At 44.5% G+C, this 24,632-nt stretch overlaps 1 protein-coding gene across 4 annotated transcripts in view; it reads left to right on the top strand.

The window, feature by feature from the left end:
* The first annotated feature begins 987 nt into the window (after positions 1-987).
* Positions 988-24,632, top strand: part of SLC28A3 (solute carrier family 28 member 3) — a 70,774-nt gene continuing 47,129 nt past the window's right edge. For 2 of the 4 annotated variants that reach the window (XM_030567708.1, XM_030567705.1), the window contains exons 1-2: positions 988-1,131; positions 18,861-18,944. In XM_030567708.1, the coding sequence (XP_030423568.1) occupies positions 1,066-1,131; positions 18,861-18,944 (150 nt within the window). In that variant the 5' untranslated portion in view covers positions 988-1,065. The remainder of the gene's footprint in view (positions 1,132-18,860; positions 18,945-24,632) is intronic. The other 2 variants (XM_030567706.1, XM_030567710.1) reach the window with 2 other exon arrangements.

Raw genomic sequence — 24,632 nt, 5'->3', positions numbered from 1 at the left:
TTACTAGAATTGGTCTGATAATTGCTGAGCTGGGTGTGTGCAGACATAGGTTCATTAGCATCTGGAGCAGAGGTTCCCATGATGCAGTGCTTCCTTGCTTTTTCTGGTCCCAGAATTCAGTGCGGTTCTCTGCTCTCCATTCTGTATGTAAATTGAGATGTCTTTCTGTCCCATCTTTCATGCAGATGAGGTTAGGGGAGTCGTCTCTGCTCTCCATTCTGTATGCTAATGGAGATGTCTTAATCTTGTCACCCTTGTCAGGAGGGGTCTAGGTGTGTCTCCCAACGCCCTTCACTGCTCTCTGCAAGTTTTTTTTCCTCTGATGGGTTTTGGTTTAAGCAGAGGCTGGGGGAACGGGGTGTCTTTCATGAGTCAGGCTGGATACTGCACCCTGGTTCCCTAAGAACACAGAGGTGTTTGGCATCACCCTTTACACTACACTCTGGGAGGCAGTTGGCGTAAGTTGTCCTCTCAATTTGCAGGTACAACTACATTCACAGTGCATGCTACTTAAACGTGCAATTGCACACAACTGTACATTATCCCAGGGCCTGATCTTTTGAAAAGCAAGCCTTTTAATATCCTAGGTCTCTGGCTATTTTGACTATTTTTATTAATTATTTGTTTCAATAGCTGCAAACGGATATTTTCATAGATTTTGATTGACATTTTAAGACAAGCATCACAAAAGATTAAATGAGTGCTGCCTCTCAAAGATCTGGATGAGGAGGATTTTCTGTGCACTACATGCTTTCGGTGTGTGAGTGAACGAAAGCTATGTAAAAATACATGTTTTGCTTTTGGATCACTCAGGAAGGCAATCCCTTGTTGCATGCATGAATCCTTCTGTCATTTTAATAAGCTTGGAATTCTGCTTCACCCTGCCTTTATGTGCAGGGGGATGTTTCAAAATAGCTAGAAGGTGGGGCCATGAAGTAACAGGATGGGAGTGGTCACAGGTAAACTGTAAGTAATAGAAACAGAATACTAGTTAGATTAACGAAGTGCTGCTGCCAGCCTGCCTTTTTAAACAGAGAGGTAGAAATCCCTATCCAAGTTACACACATGGAGCTGAAAGAAAATAGCAGTGCTCTTTCTGGGGCAGATGGATTCTATAATGCTTCATTTCAGGTAAGCCTGATTTTTGTAGGGGGTTGGAAAGTAATTACTGGGCTTTTGGAATCTGCACGGAGAGAACAATTTCTTCTCTGCACCTACAAATATTTTACAGCACACTTGCAGACCTATCCTGCCAGTGTGCAAGGCTCTTAAATAAAGGGACTGACCAGAACTGGCACACTTACAGAGGCTCCATTTACTGCCTTCCTTTGTTACCCAGTGTGCTGGGATTGCTGAGAAGTCTCTTGTTCACATGCAGCCTCCTGAATTCAGTGTGTCACATGTGCTCACAGATTTCACCACTGACTTTTCCCACTATCTTCTCTGTGCAGAGCCTCTCAGACTAAAATTGTATTCAGTTGTTATTAGGATTGTTAATTTACAGTGCCTGCTTTGATTTCAGCTGAGGCCATTGGAATTAGTCATCGCTGTGGTGTAAACAGCTGCCTCATCAAAGCAAGGAAAATTAATAGGAGAAAAGTATTAGACCCCCCAAACCTTAACTTCTAATCAAAGAGCTGCCCTTGCCTTAAGAGAAACAGTCACACACATAATCACTCAGGGCAAATCTTGCTCCTTCACTAGATGCAGTGACTGCAAGAGCACTTTCTGCTACAGGGAGGGACAAGGAGCAGGTAGGATTTACAGGGAGGGACATGGAGCCCAGCTTAGCAAAGGTTCCCTGCATATCCATGCACAGCAAGACATGAGTAGCAGGGCAGGGACAGGAGAAGAAGGAGCAGAGAGGCCAATGGATCCACCATCAGGCAGCATTGTCACCTAGAGTACCGGGGCACACCTGTGGGAGAGACTGTGGTCCTGAAGCTGCTCTGTGCAGGACAGACTCCTTCCTCTCCTTCCACAACCCCCAAACCCACCTTGTTCCAAGCTCAGCAAGGGAGATCAGCAGGAAGGACAGTATTTGGCTTTTACTGTTGTGGGCCAGGCACATATGCCAGTCACAGTTCACATAGGGCATCAAGCTCATATTACAGAGCATCCAGAATAATATGTTACTCCTTTTATACTCTGCATGGTAATGGAAACATTCACACCAACCAGATATCAACTTTAGAGGTTTTTTTCCAAATAAAAATTTTTGCTGACTGAACTAAACCCAGCAATGGTATATAGTTATTACTAGTGCAGTGTCTTACAGTGAGCTCAGACAGAGAGAAACCTCAGTCATAGTGAAGTGAAATTACCTCAACACACAAAGGGCACATTGCAATTCTGGTGCTACAGCTAAATCACAAAACAAATTCAGACTTGGTATAAGAGAGTTCAAATTCTAGGAAATCAATGAAAGTGGAATGCACCTATGACCTGATCCAAGTGATTTCAGTGGTGCATACTCCAGATTATCATATCTGAATTTGACCAGTAGTGAAGTTTTTGCTGGAAGAAAACAAAAAGATTTCATTATATAGGGATCCTATTTGTAACACATTACTCATTCCCTCAAAGGACGAAAATCAGAAGATGATGTTTACCTTCCTGTGCACAAAAATAAATCACTTGACAGAGGCCAAGAAGAAAAATAGGATCGTCAGCTCCCCCTATTTCCTTCTGTCTGTTTCTCTTAAGCATAGAGTAGGCCCTTATTGTCTTCAAAGACATGATGTCTGGTAGTTTCTGTTGTACTGGTTGTATTATATTAAACAACCAATAATTTCCCTGCTATACAATAAAAAGGTCAAAGTAGTCAGCAATTCTCCAGGCCATAACTATAATGGCATTGAGGAAAGTGATTAATTTAATTTAAATCCCTTTGAATCTGTTGTACCACGCTATAAACAAACTCTCAGATGTGTATGAACTGTTTAATGATTAAACCACAAAATAACAGAAAATAAGACAGGGACAAGGTAAATCTGCTGCAGTAAGTTTGTTTTAAAAAGTAAATAAGACAGCTTTCAATGGTGCTCAGTGGACTTTACTGGTAACTGGTTTGTGGTCAAAGGGTCATATCTGCATTTCCCTTCATCAGGCATGAAAGACAATTTGTCTTGCAATGTAGAGAGAGTGTACATTGACAGACAGGCTAGAACACAAATAAAGAGAGCAATTTATTCTACTTATTATTTCTTACTTATTTTTATTATTTGTATAAATATTTGGGCTTTTTTCAGTTTCCATTTGGCTACAAATACTTAAATAATTCACAGAGCCCTAGATAATATAACAGCATTCTTACTGTACCACAGGGTATAACCTTTTCTATAGTACATTTGATGTCTTTAGCGGTTCCTGCTTTCAGCCCCTCTTAGGATCAACTTTTTCTCATTTGTGTTACATGGATCCCACTGGAGCTAGTTGTAGTAATGGCCCCAGTGCACCTCCTCTCCCAACTGCTTTGTGATGATACGTATGTCTAAGAAACTGCCGTCTTTGTCATATAAGCACTTTCCCCTCATCATTTACAGCTTCAGCTTCCAATAAGTGTCTCTAAAGAACAAGAGGAATGCCTGTGACTTGTACAACAGCCACTGCACCCCTTACAAATCCAAAAGTTACTACAGTTAAAACCATATAAGGGAACTGGCACCGTTTAGTGTATAAAAAATCATTTTGAAGTAGCAAAAGGAGTGATGAAGATTCATAAGTGTCAGCTGCTTACATGTATGGCTCACAACATATGTAGCTCCTCCTGCACTCCATCCCCGATAGCACACTCTTACCCCTGCAGTATAACACAAGATGGCCTCACTGCAACTATAAAACCTACATGCTAAATTCCTTGTTTAAATAGATACCTTATAGCTAGAACTCATGAATTAACACAAATCATTTTTGTCAATGTCTTCAGGCTTTTAACAGATGTATGCATTGGAAAATGTCACATAATTTAAGGAACATAAATCATTGTGTATGTTTAAGCATAGATAGCTGCTATGTATTTACTGAACAGAACGTCAGTGTTAGATGTTGAAATACCTGTGTCTCACCTGTCTGTCTCTCTCTTTCTCGCTCTCTCTCATATTTATATCTCTACAATATACATAAGTAGTGTGGTACAGAGGTTATGCAATATTGTGTCATCTAACTTTGAATACTGTTAATGTCACACTTGTGAACACCTCACGGATTTGATGTCTGGACATCTGTGCAATGCTGTCATCTACTCAGGGCTGTGGCATTACAGCCACAATCTATTCAGTAACAAAATTCAGTTCCCACTTGTATAGCCATGAGGCTAACTTGGCTCATCATTCAAACACCCTAATTGGGTTGTTGTCTGAAGATTGCTCTAAGTCAGTGCTAAGACTCTGGGCTCTCATTATAACTGTGGATAATCAAGAAGTTTCAGCTCCTCCTCCCCAGACCTATGGGAGGTGGTACCTAGTGAGGAGTTGTGACAAGGACTCCAATACACTCAAAACCACCTGACTTTTAAAGTAACCAGCAGACATAAAGTATAAATTAAGTTAAACACAGGTAGGCTGTGAATGTCACAGCAATGGGGATGTCAGGAAGTAGGCAGTCACTGCCAGGAGATGAGAGCCCGAGACAAGCCAGAGGACAAACCAGGAGTCAGGATCATATTTATGACTCTGACTTTTTTTTTTATTATGAGCAGCTTCAAGGATTGCTTCTTCTCTTTCTGCTTCAGTTCCTCTGGTTTTACTTCTCTGCCTGTCCAAAGTGTTGTCTGCTGTGACAGTGAGCAGCTCTCTATTGGTTTCTATAAGCCAGGTTGTGCAACACACTTAGCCTGTCTGTCACATCATTCTTACTTGTCCACCCACTGTATCATGGATTTACAGCTGCCTTGTTCTGCACAGCTGATTTAAACCTTTAAAAATATCAAATGTACACAAGTGGGCTTAATTTACACTATTAGTGCACTTTCACTTTGGGCCCACTGAATTTAATTCTGCTGGCTCATCATCCATCTCTCTGCGCCATACATGGGAGTGCCATTTGCTTGAATTCAATACAATTTCTCTCTCTTTTTCAGTAACTTTGAACTCTTTCAGCATATGCTGCCAACAATTGATTTAAAAATCCCTAACTCACTATTCTTGGACCTCAGCATTACTGATCTGGAAAATTGTGTCTCAGGATAGAACATGCAGATTGATGCCTTTATAAATGATAGTGACATGCTAGTTAACAGAGAAGGCAGGATGAAGAACGAAGCCAGGATGAACAATGTGCTGCGGGATGTTGGGGGGAATGGGATTTGGTGAATCACATAGAAGACATCTTCATTTGCAACTGGCTGAATGAATGAATGTCTGAAATGTTGAGAAGATGGACTTTACAGTCAATTAAAAACCAAAGGCTCTGGATGTCCAGACAGAAAAAAGCATGAACAATTATGTACTTACATTTAAACATGCAACTATTCTAATTGTGCAAACAAATCAAATATTTCCACACAGTAAAAGCAAATAAGCATCATTTACGTCAATAGACACCAGATATGCATTGGGGTTCAAAGTTATCCTGACTAATCTCTAACAACAATATAACAGATCCTTCCTAAACAATCTGTAACCTCTAAGTAGTTACCTCTGTGGTCTGATGCCAGCCCATCTTTCATCATCATCATCTGGAAAAATTCTTGGATGTGTACTATGTCTAGACAGAATACTAAACACTGATAATGGAAACTTTGCTGGCTTTGTTTAACAGATTGCTGTGGAGTCACATCTAGACTATTCTTATTCAAAACTGGTGTGATAGAAGTGGAGGAAGTGCAAAAGAAGTGAACCAAATGGTTCTAAATTCAAAAGACATGGTTATGTAGAAAGACTATGGCAAATAGACCTGTCTTCTGAGACTAAGAGGATGTCATTTAGGCCTCATCTACACTGGCAAGTTTCTGCATAGTAAAGCAGCTTTCTGCGCTGTAACTTCTGAGGTGTACACACTGCCAAGCCACTAGTGTGCAGAAACTGTGCAGTTGTAGTGCTCTTAAAAAAAAAAAACCACACACATCCCACCAAGAGGTGTAGAGCTTTCTGCGCCGGGGCTACAGCGCTGCAGTGCCTGTCATAAACAGATAGTTAAGGGTTAATGTCTCTTTTACCTGTAAAGGGTTAACAAACAGGGAACCAAACACCTGACCAGAGGACCAATCAGGAAACAAGATACTTTCAAATCTTGGTGGAGGGAAGCCTTTGTTTGTGTTTGTTGGGTTTTGCTTTGTTCTCTCTGGGTCCTGGAAGGGACTAGACGTGCAACCAGGTTTCTTGCCAATCTCCCTGCTACGGTCTCTTATATATTCAGAATAGTGAGTATTTAGTAAAAAAGGCAGTTATAGTCTTTTGATTGTTTTCTGTATTTGCAAATGTGTATTTGGCTGGAAGTATTTTAAATTGTATTTCTGCTGGAGGAGGCTTTTTCTCCAGTTTCTATAAGCTGACAGTCCCTGTAACTTTTACCATCTAAATTGCAGAGATAACTTTTACTTTTTTTTCTTTCTTTTTATTAAAAGTTTTGTTTTTAAGACCTGTTTGATTTGTTCCCCTTGTTGAGGCTCAAGGGAATTGAGTCTGTACTTAACAGGGAAGGGAGGGGAGAAGGGGAAATCCCTTTGTTTAGATTCATGGAGCTTGAATCTGTCTCTTTCTCCAGGAGCCCAGGGAGGGAACACCTGGAGGGGAAGAGCAGGGGAGGGAAATGGTTTATTCCCCTGTGTTGTAAGACTCAAGGAATTTGGGTCTTGGGGTCCCCAGGGAAGGTTTTTGGGGGGACCAGAGTGACCCAAAACACTATATATTTTTGGGTGGTGACAGTGTATCAGATCTAAGCTGGTAATTAAGCTTAGGGGAATTCATGCTGGTACCCAACTTTTGGACTCTAAGGTTCAGATTGGGGAAAGATACCATGACAGTGCCAGTGTAGACACTGGCGATTACAGCACTGGGATTGGTCTCTGGGAGTTGTCCCACAACGCCTGTTCTCACCTTTCTGGTCATTGGTTTGAACTCTACTGCCCTGCTCTCAGGTGACCAACCCTCATCCCCACCCCGTACATTCCTTTGCAAATTTGAAAGTCCCCTTCCTGATTGCTCGGTGATGCGTGCAGAGGTTTCAGCGCATCTTTCCAGGTGGCCATGTCTGCTCCATGCATCAGGCGATCTGTTTGGAGTAATGCCGAGCTGCTAGACCTCATTGGCATTTGGGGAGAGAAAGCTGTGCAGTCCTAGCTGTACTCCAGCCATAGGAATTATGATACCTGCAGACAGATTTCAAGATGCATGATAGAAAGGGGCCATGACTGGGACACATTGCAGTGTAGGGTAAAAGTGAAGGAGCTGTGGAACACCTACCACAAGGCGCAGGAGGCAAACCACCGCTGCAGTGCTGCGCCCATGAGCTGTCAATTCTACAAAGAGCTGGACGTGATACTCCATGACAAACCCACCTCCACTGTGAAGGCCCCTGTGGATACTTCATTGGCTCACGTGCCAGTCAAGAGTGGACCGAGCCAGGAGGAGGAAATCTTGGACGAAGAGGGGGAGGAGGACCCAGAGGCAGAGGATGGCTCGGAGGCCAGAGATGCATGCAGCCAGGAGCTCTTTTCTATCCCGGAGGAGCCTAGCCAGTCACAGCAGTCAGATCTTGGCAAAGCACAAACAGGAGAGGAGGCCTCTGGTAAGTGGATCTGAGTTGGGGAATTGCTGAAGCAATTTGTTGGGGGAAGGAGGGTTGCAGAAAGCAGGCTTGTCTCCCACTGCATGCCTATTCTGAACAACAGAACAGGCTGTTGATAGACTCCATCACTTCACAGGAATCTCCCTCAGAGATCTCCAGGAAACTCTCATGAAGATACTGGGCAATCCGTTGCCGCAGGTTCCTCGGCAGAGCTGCTTTGTTTCTTGCCCCATTAACAGTAACTTTCCTGTGCCTCTGTGCCATCACAGTAGGGGGAGGGGGACCATTGCTGCACACAGGGAAGCCACATAGAGGTGAAGGCGGAAGCCACAGGCTTGAAGAAGACCATCCCTCAATTTCCTGTGGAAAGTAGTGAGATATCTGTCCCTGCCTGCAGGTATATGGGATCTTGGGGAGCAATTACCACACAGCTTGGGTTCCAATTAATTTCTTTATTAAAGGAAAAAAAAGGAAGTGGTGGGAATTTAATAATGATATACGATGGGATGGGGTGTATAGGGTGTTTACAATAGACAACGATTGGGGGGTTCTTCTTATTGAACAGTGTAAGGAGTTCTAATAGTGGGCTACAGCAAGTGGGGTACAGTACAGTCAATAAGCAACTCTAGATACAGTGTGGAAATGCAAAGCGTACCCAAAAGAAATGCAAGATAAAATGGTAGCTTCTATATGAGTTAATAGCTAGATACACAATGTAACACAGTGGCATCAATGTAAATACAAAGTATATTAGAAAAGTGGAGGCAACCAATGGGGTGTTATAATTACAAGTAAAATGTGAGTTACAGTACAACAATACAATATCAATATAAAGGCTGGGTCAAGAAACAGGGGGGGGGGGGAGTGAGTGATTAGTGGTATGCAGACGAGCGGCTGGAAGCAGCGAGAGACTCTGAAGCCCTGCAGGGTGAGGACAACGGAGCAGTGTGATGGTGATCTTCAGTAGGGGAGGGCAGCGGAGAAGTGTAAGAAGGGCTAGAGAGAGGTTTAAGCAACAAGCGGACACCAAAACAAAGGTAAAAAAAACAGCAAAGGGTTTGGGAAGTTATACAGGGGGAGAAGCAGCAACGGGTTTGGGAAGTTCGGAGAGTGATGCAGACAGGGGGGGGGGGGAAGCAGCAAGGAGTTGGGAAGTTCGGAGGGAGTGCAGATGTGGGGGAAAAGCAGCAAAGGGTTATAACAGGGAGACACGGAGGAGCACACAGAGGGGGAGATTGGAGCGGGGGGAAAACAGACACGGGAAAGTTCAGGGAGAGATCGGGACAGTGGGGAGATGAATTCAAGCAGCAAAAACCTTATCTATCTTAACCAACGACTAGGCAAAACAACAAATATCACAATTCTAAGCAAAACTATAACAAGCAACTATACGGAGCAACAAAACAGTAAACTATAACGAGGCAGTTGAAACTTACAAGCTCTACAATCTTAACAAACTATGACTTATTAAACTAAAAAAAACAAGACCTATGGTGCACCTTATGCTATGGGGAGGTTACAGAGGGCAGAGTGGTATGTGTCCAGGACCCAGCTCCCAAGGAAGCTAAGGGATGGTGGCTACAGCAGTGGATACAGCTGAAAGCAGAGAGCCCCAAGGCAAAGCCCACAGGAGCAGAGCTTAGCAGCGGCACAAACTTATTTTTAGCGGCAAAGAGCCCTAGAGTTTAAGAGAGGTTTTAAGACACAGACCAAGGTTTAGCTTGAGTCTGTGTGCTGGGGAAACAGAGCCAGCAGCTAAAATAATTAAATAAAAGTATAGAAAGTTTTACAGAGGGATTCTTACCAGTCCCCAAGGCAGCAGCAAAGGCAGAAGCAGCAGCAACATCAGAAGAGGCAAGGAGGGCTCAGTACAGTCTCAATAATCAGGAGATCTCTCAGGTAGCAATTCGTTCTTTGTGGGGGGGCGTTCAAAAAACGGGGGTACGCTCAAAAATAAAACGAGAGCGGAGAAAGGACCCCCCAGAACCCCTGGCTGATCAGACCAGGCAGCAATGCAGGAACCTTTCTGAGGTGTGTTTCAAAAATGTCTGGTTTTAAAGGCAAACTTGGGCAGTTTCCCGCCAGTAATCCTGATAGGCTCCCTCTGTCACAGGGGAGGGGGCACAGGGAAAAAAACTGAAGGTAAGCCCAGAGACATGCCTGGACATAGTCCTGTGCAATAGGTAACTCAAGAGCACATGAGGCCTATGACTCATGCCCAGGATCTTAAAAACACATTAGGTTTTGCAGCTCTGGACATTGCCTACCCTACACCAAGCCCAGGCTCAAGGAGGTGATAACTGGACTAACCCTTTGAACAGAGCAGTGGTCCCACTTAGCACGCAGCACAAGTGGCCATCCCTTTGAGAAGGGCAATGGCTCTTATTAAACAACTTAAGGGGCCCTCCCTTTGAGAACGGCAGTGGCCCTGGTAAACAACTTAACAGCCAGGGAAGGGCGGCCACAGGAGAACAGAAAACAAAATGGAGTCTGGGGACAGCTGTAAGAAACAAAATGGAATAGGGGATAGCTGTAACAGACAATATCTTCCATCCTGTGGAAAGTGTGAGGACAGGAATGATTATCAGGCCCCCCATATAGTGCTGGCTCTCCCCAAAAGCCATGTGCCCAGTGTACAGGAGGGTCTGGAAACAATGATTCACCCTGCCCCTGCGGCTGTGGGGGTCTTGTGGCTCATGTGTGTTTGCCTGAGGTCAGCAAGTTAGTGACAGGTGTGTGAGTACTGGCTGTGTTTTAAAGCACTGAATCGGTGTTTTCTGTGTTGCAAACATACTATTTCTGTAAAATGTTACATTTAAAATTCACAGAGATGATCCACATACGCCTGGTGAACCACTGAGAAATACCCCTTGCAATTAATGTGCTAGGTGGTCTGGAGCCAGAATTGGAATGTGCATGCCGTCTATCACCCCTCAGCAATTAGGGAAGCCCATTTGTGCAAAGCCACGCATGTGCCCAGAGACATGGTCTTTCAGAGCAGGATGCGATTAATGGCCCTGCACATTTCCATCAACAATAGTCCAACGGTCAACTTTCCCACTCTGAACTGGTTAGCGACCTATGGGTAGCAGTCTGGAGTAGCCAGCTTCCACATGCACTTCTCCAACAGGGCAGCTCTCATCCTCGTGACCTTGCGCCACAGGGCTGGGGCAAGCTCATCACACAGTCCCATGAATGTGGCTTTCCTCATGTGACAGTTCTGCAACCGCTGCTCATCATCCCAGACGTGCATCAAGATGTGAACCCACCACTCAGTGCTTGTTTCCCGAGCCCAAAAGCAGTGTTCCACTGTGGTCAGCACCTCCATGAAAGCCACAAGCAATCTCGTATCATAGCTACTACGCGTGGCAAGATCAACATCACACTCCTCTTGCCTTTGTAGTTTAAGGAATAACTCCACTACCACTCATGACATGTTGGTCAGAGCAAGCAGCATACTGGTCAGCAGTTCAAGATCCATTCCTGCAGCCTAAAACAGGCAGGGCACACGGTACACAAACCGTTGAAAGATGGCACCAAATGCGGATAGAAGCAGAGGGATTGCTGGGATGAGAAGCAATGGATCATGGGGCACTGGGACTGGACCCAGGATGTCCCATGACCCCCTCCGCCTTCCCACAGTTCTTAGCAGCAAAAGAGAAAGAGATGCTCTGTGGGAAAGCTGCCCATAGTGCACCACTCCAAATAGTGCTGCAAGTGTGAACATGCTATTGCACAAGCAGCTGTCAGTGTGAACACACAACAGTGGTTTTCCTCCCCCTTCGACTGGGATCTGAAGATAGACCTTTCCTAGTATCTGAAAGAAAAATGATGTTTGACTCTGGATGTATCAAGGCCACAAAAGCTGAACCAGGAGTCTCTTGTCATTATTTCTTTCCTCCCTCCTCTCTTCAAGGAGAAAAACCTCAGTCTGAAATCCATACAAAGAATTCTGGAAATATTCTTGGGGACACTGATTTTTATATAGCCTAAAGTATTCGTTTGTTTAACTTTAAGGAAAATATGTATAGCTGGGAAATATTTTGGTTATATCTAAGGTCACATTTCCACTTAAAAGGTGGAAACCTTAGATTGTTTATTCCTTAAATGCTTAAGATGCTATAACCTTTTTTTGTGATGTTCACTTGCAAATGGGTTCTATCTAAATTCAACCATGTAAGACAATTTACTGATACCAATGCTGTGTGAGTAGTAATATCTTTTATGTACTGATGTGGAGTAAAGTAATCTTATAAATGATTACTAATATAAGAAGCCACTTGAGTATCAAATATTTATATTACTTGGGGAATTAATTAATTTTCAGGCAATGGTTAAACAACTTCCTGACCAAACTCAGTTTCACGACTGGGACATGAGTGATCTGACTTAGTGGTCAGAGAAGTCAGGAGCCAGGAGATGGGTTGGGTCTGGATACCAGGAGTCAAGAATCTGAGACAGGCCAAAGGCCAGACCAGAAGTCAGGTGTCAGCAGGGGTGAAAGTAAGCCGGTATGGGCTGGTACGGTGTATTGATAAAAAGTGGCTGCCAGTACTGGCCCATACCCAGCTGACTTTAAACCACTGCTGCAGCAAAGGACCCTGCTGCAATGCTTTAATGTCATTGTCCCTCCCCCTCCCCGCCCCCCTGTCTGCCGCTGTGGGGAGGGGAAGGAGCAGCAGCCCCTGGGCCAGCAATTTAAAAAGGCCCAGGGCTCTGGCCACTGGCTACTGCTGCTGCCATGGCAGCGGCCAGAGCCCTGGGCCCTTTAAATCGCTGCTGGAACCCTGGGCGGCATGAGCCAGGCAGCGTGGAAGGGATGGAGCGTGGAGCCAGCCCCCATATTGGTAAGTCTTTGGCTTTACTTTCACCCCCGGGTGTCCGGAGCCAGGCAGAGTCAGATTACCAGGTGATCAGAGTCTGAGACAAGACAGAGGGCAGACTGGAAGTCAGGATCAAGTAGCAGGCTGGTTCAGGATACCAGGAGGTCAAAGCCACACAGCAGGATCAGGTAGTGTAGGGGAGGCAGTCCTACGCAGGGAACACTCCAGTTCCACAAATGACTTCCTGTTCCTCTGCTTGGTTTAAATAGAAGCAGGGAACCAGTTAGGAACCTTAGAGCTTTGCCAGTCAGATCCCAGGACTGGCATCCTCTGCTGAGCTGAGCTTTGAGTTCTAGCGACTGTTAACCGACCACTGGGAGGCAGGTCAGAACATACTGACTCCTAGAGAGTCCTGGGCTGACAGTTGAGACCTGTGGACCCTGATGCTCAGACGAGAACCACCTTTCCAAAGGTTATTAAGAAGAGGTAATACCTTCTTTGATGACCGCATAAATTTAAAGACTCTCTCTAAGAATCATTTACATTTAAAAGGACGTATTTTGAAAGCTCAAAGACTTCTGTATAGTAAACAGAAGCTTTTGGACTCTTTTGAAAGGGAATTTCAACGTGTATTAAATCCTGATGGAACTAAAGGGGCATCTCTGAAAATGAGTTGAATAAAAGAAAGAGTTAAACTCTATCTGTAAAGATGTTCTGAAAATGTCATACCACAAAGACAAAAGTAATATGAAGTGAAGAAAATTTACAATTTTGCTACATATGCTTTAGCAGATTACATATTCAGGAGCTGACCATCCCATAAAGGGGCCTGTGAAGAGGTGACAGCAACAGGTATTTGGATCCAGCCAAGCCTCTGAAAGAGGTGTGTATATAGTATCTTACTGACGCCTCAAGATAAATCCTTTTTTTGGCAGAACCATGAACAGCAATGAGAAAACAAACTTCCTACTGCTTTGTGTAGCTGCAGCCTGCAACTGGGCTGCTTTTGTTTCTGTCCCAACAGGAGGTGCATCTCAGGAAACCCAATACTGCATCTAGAGTACACACGGTGTGGCATCTCTACGTTTTCTGGAAGACTTACTCCGTAGCACAGTGTGGCTGCCACCTTTAGTGAGACTATGGAAAGAGAAGGGTATAAATCTATCTGAAGTGAGATACCACTCAGCGCTTTCATTTTAGGCTGTTCATCTCATCTCAGCCATGCAAGTAAACAGAATCAAGATGACAAAGAACAGACAAGCCACAACACAGCATTGTTAAGAAGCGACCTTCCAGTCCAGCACTACTGCAATGTGATGACATCAACATCGTTGATGACTTAATGTTTCCAAAAGCACTGCCAACAGACTAGACTTAAATAATTCCTGTAATAATTTTCATATTGAAATGCTACTGTAATTTAAAGTACCAACAACTTCTGTTAAACACCAGATTGTTTAGACTATGTACTCCTGAAGAAGAGATATAAAGTAACCTCAGGGAAAAGAGAGAAATATTGGGACTTATTTGAATTTAAGATTCTTAGCATTCATATATTTGCCAGTATCAAGATCCTTAAAGCAATTGGATGAGTTCATAAGAAATATTGCTATTTCAGTTGAGTAACTCTTAAATGGCTTCTTTTAAATAACTGAGTGAAATATTTACTTCAGGTCATAGGACTTAGGGCTTGTCTACACTTACCGGGGAATCCACACATAGTGATCGATGCATTGGCAGTCATTTTAGCAGATCTAGTGAAGTCCCACTAAAACAACCGCAGATTGCTTTCCCGTCATCTCCTGTACTCCACCGAATTGAGAAGAGTAAGCGGAGTTGACGGGTGTAATGGTGTAGGACTCACCTTGTGGCACCTCCTGCTGGTTGTCCTGGGGATTAGCTCACCAGCCATCGGAGCGCCCTCTGCAGGCCAGTGTCTCACGACCGCTGAGCCCCCATGTCCCTCCCGGACCACAGTGCCCCTTTCCACTGAGGTGCTGCCCCCCGGCAGTAACCCCACCATCTCTGGGTCTCCCTCTTCCATGGGAATCCCCACCCACTTTCCCACATCACCTCAGTTGTAGGCTACTGCCAGTCACCAACTAGCCCCCGCTCACTGGAGCCAACTGCAGTATAAGCCACTCATCACTGGCAAGGTTGGGTTTGGACCTGCTGCCTCTACCTAGCCTTGGGCTGTCCCCTGCAACCCCAGTACCTGTTTGGCCTTATACTAGGCCACAGCCTACAGGGTTCCCAGGCTGGAGCTCCCCAGCTCTCGTAGCCTTCCCCAAGCCCTGCTTCACTCAGGTACCCAGCCTCTAGCTCCCTGCCGCCAGGCCCATCTCCCTCTACAGCTAGAGGAAACTGTCTTTGCTCCTGGCCCACTGCCCTCTTATAGGGGCCAGCTGAGCCCTGATTGGGACGTGACCACAGCTGAGGCTGCTTCCCAATCAGCCTGGGCTGCTTGCCCCCTGCCACAGCCCTCTCCCAGGGCTGATTTCAACCCTTTAGAGCAGGAGCAGGTGACCACCCCACTACACACACCCCACCTCAAGATCCCCTCCACCAGGGGGCAGGGGGATTCTTTTAAAGTTGCGCAATACTCCCCTATAACGTTGTTTGGCAGCTGCCTGCTTTGTCCACTGCTTGCAGGAAGAGCAGCCCATTGCAGTTAGCTGGTGGGGGCTTGGAACCAGGGTGGGCCAGCAGCCCCGCTACCAGCTCCCTGCTCCCCTAAGTTTCCTGTGTGGCAGCCACCCAGCAGGCTATCAATTGCTGGGCACTTCAGGTGTCCCTCCCCACACTGCCATGTGCTGCTCCTGCCCTCTGCCTTGGAGCTGCTCCCAGGAGCCTCCTGCTTGCTGTGCACAGGGGCAAGTGGGGGAGGGAGACAGAGGGGTGCTGATGTCAGGGTGTCCTCCTCCCCCGCTCCTGCCCCCTGCTTCTGTACCCCATCTCCACAGAGCAGGGGGGGACACTACAGGGCTAAGGATGGAGGGAGCTTGCTGGCAGCAGCTGCTGTCTCAACTTGCTGATCTACTTAAAAAGGCAGCATACTTAGAGTGGGGTCAGTGGACTTAAAGGGGAAATGTGCGTCTCTCTCTCTCTCTCTCTCTCTCACACACACACACACACGGTATGTGTCTCTGTCTCTCTCACTCACACACACATGCACACTCACTGGCAGTTTGGAAAGTGGAGGAAGTGGTGCACTCCAGTGGGATAGCGTGGGTTCATCAGTGTGGGTTCAGTTTCTGCACAGAATGTTTGCAGCCACTGCCATGCGTTTATTGTGTCTCCTCCCTCCATTTGTGCTGCCTTGTAGAGTGTGAGACTACATTAACAACAATGTGTTAACCCCTGAGGGCTCAGCCAAGTGCTAGTTCATCATTTAGCACAAGGCATTCCCTGGGAAATATACCACCCTCTTCCATCCTCTGACTCCATCACCTCAACCAAGCTTCACAATCATCATTGCTGTGTACAGTATTAAACTGTTTGTTTAAAACTTATACTGTGTGCACACAGTGTGTGTATATATATATATATATATATATATATATATATATATATATATATATATATATATATATATATATATATATATATATATATCTTTTTTCCCTTGGAACCTAACCACTCCATTTACATTAATTCTTCTGGGGAAATTGGATTCGCTTAACATCATTTTGGTTATAGTAGAATTTTTCAGGAACATAACTACAATGTTAAGCAGGGAGTTACTGTAGATCTAAGGGTATGTCTACACTATAGGATTATTCCGATTTTACATAAACCGGTTTTGTAAAACAGATTGTATAAAGTCGAGTGCACGCAGCCACACCAAGCACATTAATTCAGCGGTGTGCGTCCATGTACCAAGGCTAGCGTTGATTTCCGGAGCATTGCACTGTGGATAGCTATCCCGTAGCTATCCCATAGTTCCCACAGTAGCCCCCGCCCATTGGAATTCTGGGTTGAGATCCCCATGCAAAAACAGTGTCGCAGGTGATTCTGGGTAAATGTCGTCACTCAATCCTTCCTCCGTGAAAGCAATGGCAGACAATCATTTCGCACCCTTTTTCCCTGGCTTGCACTGGCAGACGCCATAGCATGGCAACCATGGAGCCCATTTTGCCTTTTGTCACTGTCACTGTATGTGTACTAGATGCTGCTGACAGATGCAGTACTGCAGTGCTACACAGCAGCATTCATTTGCCTTTGCAAGGTAGCAGAGACGGTTACCATCCCTATTGCACCGTCTGCCATGCCATTGTAAATTGGCGATGAGGTGACGGTTATCAGTCGTTCTGTACCATCTGCTACTGTCATGGGTGCTCCTGGCTGGCCTCGCTGAGGTCGGCTGGGGGCGCATGGACAAAAATGGGAATGACTGCCCGGGTCATTCCCTTCTTTATGTTTTGTCTAAAAATAGAGTCAGTCCTGCCTAGAATATGGGGCAAGCATACTAGAGAACCAGAGAGCACAGCCGCTCCATGTCAGAGCCCCAGAGATCCCGCAGAAATGATGAGCTGCATGCCATTCTAGGGGGTGCCCCTGCAACAACCCCACCCATTGCTTCCCTCCTCCCCCAACCCTCCTGGGCTATTGTGGCAGTGTCCCCCCATTTGTGTGATGAAGTAATAAAGAATGCAGGAATAAGAAACACTGAATTTTTTCGTGAAATAAAATGAGGGGGAGGAAGCCTCCAGCTACTATGATAGTCCAGGCAGGACATTAAAGGGTGACGGGGGGAGAGAAACCCAGCCTCCCGCTGCTATGATAGTCCAGGCAGTACAGAATCGTTTCTTTAGACATGAAAGGCGGGGGGGGAAGGGAAGGGCTGATGGAGCTCAGCCTCCAGTTGCTATGATGAAGACGGTTACCAGCCATTCTGTACCATCTGCCAGGAATGACCAGGAGTCATTCCCATTTTTACCCAGGCGCCCCCGGCCGACCTCACCAAGGCCAGCCAGGAGCACTCAAGGGGTGATGATGATGATGGATAGCGGTCATTGTACCATCTGCCACCGGGAAGGGGATGGTAGTGTTCAGCGCTGCAGCACCCCGTCTACTAGCAGCATACAGTAGACATAGGGTGACATTGAAAAAAGAAACTTTTTTTTCCCTTTTCTTTCGGGGGGGAAGTGTGTAAATTGATGACATATACCCTGTAACACTCAGGAAAATGTTTTTGACCCTTCAGGCATTGGGAGACTGTGGGATAGCTGGAGTCCTCAGTCCCCCCTCCCTCCTTCCATGAGCGTCAATTTGATTCTTTGGCTTTCCGTTATGCTTGTCACGCAGCACTGTGCTGAGTCCCTGCTGTGGCCTCTGTCTATCATAGCCTGGAGATTTTTTCAAATGCTTTGTCATTTCGTCTTCTGTAACGGAGCTCTGATAGAACAGATTTGTCTCCCCATACAGCGATCAGATCCAGTATCTCCCGTATGGTCCATGCTGGAGCTCTTTTTGGATTTGGGACTGCATCGCCACCCGTGCTGATCAGAGTTCCATGCTGGGTAAACAGGAAATGAAATTCAAAAGTTTGCAGGGCTTTTCCTATCTACCTGGCCACTGCATCTGAGTTCAGATTGCTTTCCAGAGCGGTCACAATGGTGCACTGTGGGATACCACCCGGAGGCCAATACCGTAGATTTGTGGCCACACTAATCCTAATCCAACATGGCAGTACCGATTTCAGCGCTACTTCTCTCATCGGGGAGGAGTACAGAAATCGGTTTAAAGAGCCCTTTATATCGCTATAAAGGGCCTCATTGTGTGGACTGGTGCAGGGTTAAATCGGTTTAATGCTGCTAAATTCGGTGTAAACGCATAGTGTAGACCAGGCCTAAGCTACATCAACTTGAGTTACGCTGTTCACATAACTCAAATTTCATAGCTTAGATTGATCTTTCCCTGTAGTGCAGATAAGGCCTTAGTTAAGACAACTTACCTCTGTCCATCCACGATTCACCAACCCTTAAATGAAATTCCCTCACCCATCTATAAACTGTTTTTTATTATCTATCATACACTTAGATTGGACTCACTGCTGATGGGGGAATAATATACTTTGGTCTTAACCTATCTAGAGAACAGCACCCCTTTCTCCTCCATTCTCCCCTTGAGTTTTGCATGCAGATCAGTATCTGAGCACAGAGCAACTCTGTACTTTTTCTGTCTTGCTAAAGTAAAGCGCAGAAGCATGATTGTCACAACTGGAGTCTCAACTATTCCTACATTAAAGAAAGATGTTTGATTCTGGTTTTGAACTAACGTCTTGTTTACAATTTTGATATTTCTCAGAATGACTCTGAAGATGATGTTATAAATGAGGAGGGGTTAAGAAGCAGGAATTTACAAAACAGGGATGCTGTACATAGTAACCCAGTAAGTTTTTGTTTTTCTTCAAATTAAATAATATCCAGTCACTAGAGTAACCATGTTTACACTCAGAATGAACCAGAAACATAGTAGGGTTGGTAATACTGTCAAGGCAGAAAATAAATATGCACTTGTGATAGTACATCCAGGAATAAAATGAATAACTGAATTAGAACTGAAATCAGTGAGCCAGTCCTGTTCTCAGAAATCCATTAAAACAGCTCTATCCAAAATGTACATGGGGCATAGTAATGCTGGTCATGATGAGTACTAAAGGCAGAGAGCTGACATATGGTATGTCTGCACTTTGAGTTGTAAATGTAATTTCCAGCTTGAAGAGACATTGCTAGCTCTGAACGAGCTAGGAAGCTAAAAACAGCAGTGTAACCATAGCAGTGGAACAGGCTAGCCATGTCAAGTATATGCCTAGCTTCTTGGGTACAAACTCAGGTGGGTAGCCCCTCCTGCTGCTTTTGCACCTCTGTCGCTACACTGCCATTTTTAGCTTCCCAGCTAGATCAGCTCTAGTAAGGTTATACCTTTTAAATCTGGAAATTACACCTGCAGCTCAATTTGCTGATATACCTGCAGAGGTAGTGGTGACAGTTTTCCACAGAAAGTATTATAAATAGTCTAAAGAGCAATGGAGCTCTTCCACATTCAAATCTATGTAACTGAGAGTAGAATGTGGTCCTTTATGGTAAATTCTTTGCTACTATGAGGCCCCTGATCTTTTTTTCTCTGTCTTTATCAAAAGAGTTGTTATGGGTTTTATTTAACTTATTAATCTAAAACCTCATGGGCAGATTCTATACTGTAAACATTTTTGACCATAAGCAAATAGAATTCCACTTTCCAGAATCCACTGACACTGAAAGAAGTATTTTCTTCCTCGTAGGTTTTGCTGTTTTTTGGAAAACCACAGTGAAAATGTTAGTCTCGCTCACCAACACTTGTAGTGAGGCTATTTTTCAGACTGGATATAAAATGAAACCCTTTCTCTCTGATTTGAGCACATACTTGGTTTTGCGCTGTAATTACCCATCCACTAGATGGCCCAAATCCCAGGGCAAGAGTAAATAAGAGGCAACATTCAATGGTCAAAGGGTGACAGAAATGCTATACAGATGGTTTTACATCAAATGTTTCTATTTCATTTTCTTTGGCTGTATGACTTGGCCCACCACATCTGGAGTACTGTGTCCAGTTTTGGGACCCCCACTACAGAAAGGATGTCGACAAATTGGAGAGAGTCCAGCAGAGGACAACGAAAATGATCAAAGTGCTGGGGCATACGATTTACATGGAGATGCTGAGGGAACTGGGCTTTTTTAGTCTGCAGAAGAGAAGAGTGAGGGGGGATTTGATAGCACCCTTCAACCACCTGAAGGGGGGTTCCAAAGAGGATGGAGCTAGGCTGTTCTCAGTGGTGGCAGATGATAGACAAAGGAGCAATGATCTCAAGTTGCAGTGGGGGAGGTCTAAATTGGATATTAGGAAACACTATGTCACTAGGAGGGTAGTGAAGCACTGGAATGCATTACCTAAGGAGGTGGTGGAATCTCCATCCTTACAGGTTTTTAAGGCCTGGCTTGACAAAGGCCTGGCTGGGATGAGTTAGTTGGTGTTGGTCCTGCTTTGAGCAGGGAATTGACCTCCTGAGGTCTCGTTCAACCATAATCTTCTATGGTCCTATGGTTCTATGTGGTGAGTCACTAGAGTTAGTCAAAAAATGTTGAAATTCAAAAGTTTTCATTCCTTCCTTTACCTTCGAAAGGTCAGACAATTCCGGAACTTGATCTTAGGGCTTGTCTGCATGGTGAAGTTAGTGCACAGCAAAGATTTCATCAATATTTTCACAAAAAAATCTTCATATTTCAAGCAGCTCCATTAGATGCTTTAGTTAATATATTTGCCTATATTGAAGTCTTGCCCAGTGACTGAGTTTGGTGGCAAGAGGCCTACAAGCAGTGGTAACAAGTTTTTCATTTGCTGCCCTTAAATGCAAGGAATAAGGTATGAGTGTGCAAGGCCAACATTTTTTAGACTTCATCCAGGGAAAGAAAAAGAGTTAATTCATCACTAGCTACTCTGATTGCCTACAACGGTTCTGCTCTTCCACTGGTGACATGTTATGCCAGGTTCTGATCTTTGTTGCAGCACTGTATATCTGGAATCCTTCTAGTTACTCCTAAAATACATGGGTCAAAATGAGATCAGAATCTGGCCCACTGTGTTTGTGGTGGGCCCCAAAATACTATTTTTTGGAAGTAAATCCAATTGCTTGGAGAAATATGCGGTAAATGCTCACTAGCAAAACTTCAACGGTCTGTACCACACTCCAGCAGCTCATACGCTACAGTAATTTCTAGCAGTGCTGGGAGGGTTATGGCGGAGGTCCTCAGTTAAAATATTGTAGACTTAAAAGGGCACAGCAGTGTGGGACCCCTAACAAATGTTTTCAGACACAATGAGTCTGAAAGCCAAAAAAATCAAATTCTATTCCAAGTTCATATTTTTTAAATATTTTAACTCAATAGACATAGATTCAGAGATATTTAAAGAAATTGCTAACATATAATCCAGTGGGGGTTGGGGAGGGTGTTACCATTCCGCCTCTGTGCCAATCCCCTGAAGATATGAATTGTTACAGACCACAGCTACAGAGCTATAGCTCAAGCTGCAGTAGTTCATGCTTTTAATTCTGGAGGTCACCCAACGCATTCAGTCCCTGGTGTGTCAGCCAAGAGAGCCAGTGTCACATGAGACAATTGCAACTGCTTCTGAGGCAAATTATAATTATTTTCAAAACCTTAACTATTCAGTACCTTTGTTATAGTCTACTTTAAATAGGAGAGGGGAACAAAAGAAACCCACTTTACAAACAGCCATTCCTTTATAAGAGTGTTATGTATTAGAGATAAATAAAAATATTTTTTTTAAAGTGGAACTACAAATTAATCTAAAGAGCCATCAGTGAAATTCTTCAGGTTAGAAAGAGTACTGGTAAGGTAAGATTGTGCCCTTAAGACCCAGCCCATGCTAGAAGGCAGAAAGATGGGCACTGGGCTTGGGAGAGCTGGGTTTGACTCCTGGCTCACCCACAGAGTTCCTGCATGATTTGGGGCAAGTCACTTAATCTACCCTTTTCCTTAGTTCCCTCTCTAAGGAAATGGGGATAGTGCTGCCCTACCTCACAAGAGTGCTATGAGGATAAAATCCATTAATGATTATGAGGCACTAAGATTCTAGGAAGATGAGGAGTATATAAGAAAAGATAAGAAAATTAGTGGTTTTCTACAGAAAATTTCAACAAAAACAACAAATTTTCAGCCAAAAACTGCTGAAAACAAACATTTGTCAGTTTTGTAATTTTTGTTGGAAAAAACTGAGGAAATGAGGTCAAAACTGGGGGGTCTCACTGCCCCACTGTGGCGGCGGGGAGCTGCAAGGGTCCCCCTGCCCCGCAGTAGCAGCTGGGGAGCTACAGGGGTTCCTCTGCCCTGCGGTGGCAGCCAGGGAGCTGCGGGGGTCCCTCTGCTGCCCTGGCTGGCAGGGAGCTGTGTGGTACCCCTCCCTGCCTGTGGCAGCTGGGAGCTGTGGAATACCTCTCTGCCCATGGCAACTGAGAGCTTGGGATCCTGCTGCCTCAGGCAGAGGCGGAACCTTACTGCTCCCTGCCACTGCAGGAGCTGGTGGGACCCTGCAGCTCCCAGTTGCCGAGGCTGAAGTCATGGAGGTCTTTGGAAATCATGGATTCCATGACTTCTGCAACCTCCATAACAAAACTATAGCCTTAATTATGACCCCCAAGATTGCTCCCTTCCCAAGACACTCAAAATAATATTTTAGCCCCCACTGTTTTGGGTAATGTGGCTCAAGTATTTTAAGCATGACTGTATCATGGCAAAACTGAGAGTTAGGAGGTTTCACTTGGGAAGACAGAATGAAAAATGGGCACATTTACTTCGCTCTATGTGATCAGCTGTAATTTAGGTTTGAGTATCTTGATTCAGCCTATCCAAAATGAACAGATGCAGTATAACCCTAATTTAACTATAGAGAAAATGGCACTCTGATGGCCTCATCCCTTTACATCCATCAGGATAGAACCCTGCTACAGAGGTACAGTGGAAAGAACCCCTTGGTTGGCAAATACTGCCTACGGTATGAGTGGTTTGATTCACGATTGATTTTCATTTTATTTCCCAGTGAATATCAAAAAGAGAGTAATCAAAGTTAAGTAGAATAGGGCAGATAATATACAATAGTCTAGCTCCACAGAGCTGAAAGGCTTTCAAGGCCCTCTCATAGAAATTTGAATCATGAAGATTAAAAACAGACCTCTATCCATGTAGTTTTGGACTATCACATAGGAAAATGAGTGGCAGCTTCTGAGCAAAAAAAATTTTTCCCTACAGGCCACTTTAATTATTTTGTTAGTTTTCCCATTGAGCTGTTTTGCTTCAAATGGTCTCCCAAGAAACTAACTTAGGGCATTTCAGAACTTTCAACAGAGTGTATAATATGCAGCAGAAAAAAATCGATTGAAGGGGAGAAAGCACTGACAGGTGTTGATAGGTCTTGATTTATAAACTAGTTTTGTGAATGTAAGTAGCATAAATATTTATGCCGTACAAAGACTAAAATTACTCAACACACAATTGTTCCAGACTACCAGCCAACCTGAAAAAAATCTTCTTTGGAGATTAATGTATAGTCCATAGTACGGTTGCATCAGTAAAGTGTTCTGGCTATGTTTGATGCATACTTTATACCTCAGAGAAATATGGCTTATGAAGGAGCATGTCCCTGCCAACTTCTAGTCAGTTTCCTCCCTGAAGTAACTATCTCAATCTACTTCTTTCCCTCCTCCAACGCTGCCTTTTGTCCCCTCTGCATTCAAATCAGGTGGTTTCCTCCTTCCCACTGTATAGGTGCCAGCATGGGGTAGGGTCACAGAGAGCACAGAAGAGACAGGCTCCTTGCTCTCAGTTCCAGTACCTGGCCCCACCCCAGTCTTGAGCTGTTGGGAACTGCTGTTACAGGGAAAGTCCTTCTGAGCCTCCATATCACTGGTCTGGAGCATGCTCAGTCACTCTTTGGGGATTGGGCATGTCCAGTTTGTTTACCTGTAAAAGTTGTGAGGGGATAGAGCATGCTCAGTTGTTCAATGTGGATTGCATATGCAGTCTGGTCAGCACTAGGAGCATGGTCAAGGTGGATAAAATATGTAGAGTTTTTAGCTGTTAAAATCAAAAGCTGTCATATGTAAACTACAAAATTTTAAAGGCTTATAACTTGGCCAGATTAGTTGTTTCTATGAAAATCGGCCTAAAAGGATATCCCTGACAAAAAGGCTACCTCCCTGCCAAACTTCAAGTCCCTATTCTAAAGCATGGGGAGTGCTAGAGATTTTCAAATAAAACGTTTCCAGAATGTTTTAAACATGGGCAAAACAACATAGTCTTCCCTAGCCACCTTCTTGGAAGCAGCTGGACCACATTGACTGAAACTCACCAAAAAACATTGAGCCTGGGGCAAACACTTGGCATGGCAAATTTCAGCCTAAGTGGTTAAAGTTTGGCAAAGTTATAATTAACTGAAAACAGGATCTTATAATGAGGAGTGTCAAGTAACCTTAATAAGCAGTGCTACAAGATCCACTTACAATATAAGATTCACTTTTGATCA

This window comes from Gopherus evgoodei, chromosome 6, assembly GCF_007399415.2.
Source record: "Gopherus evgoodei ecotype Sinaloan lineage chromosome 6, rGopEvg1_v1.p, whole genome shotgun sequence".
NCBI classification, from domain to species: domain Eukaryota; kingdom Metazoa; phylum Chordata; order Testudines; family Testudinidae; genus Gopherus; species Gopherus evgoodei.
Note: the sequence above shows the minus strand (reverse complement) of the source record. Positions and strands in the feature narration are given on the sequence as shown.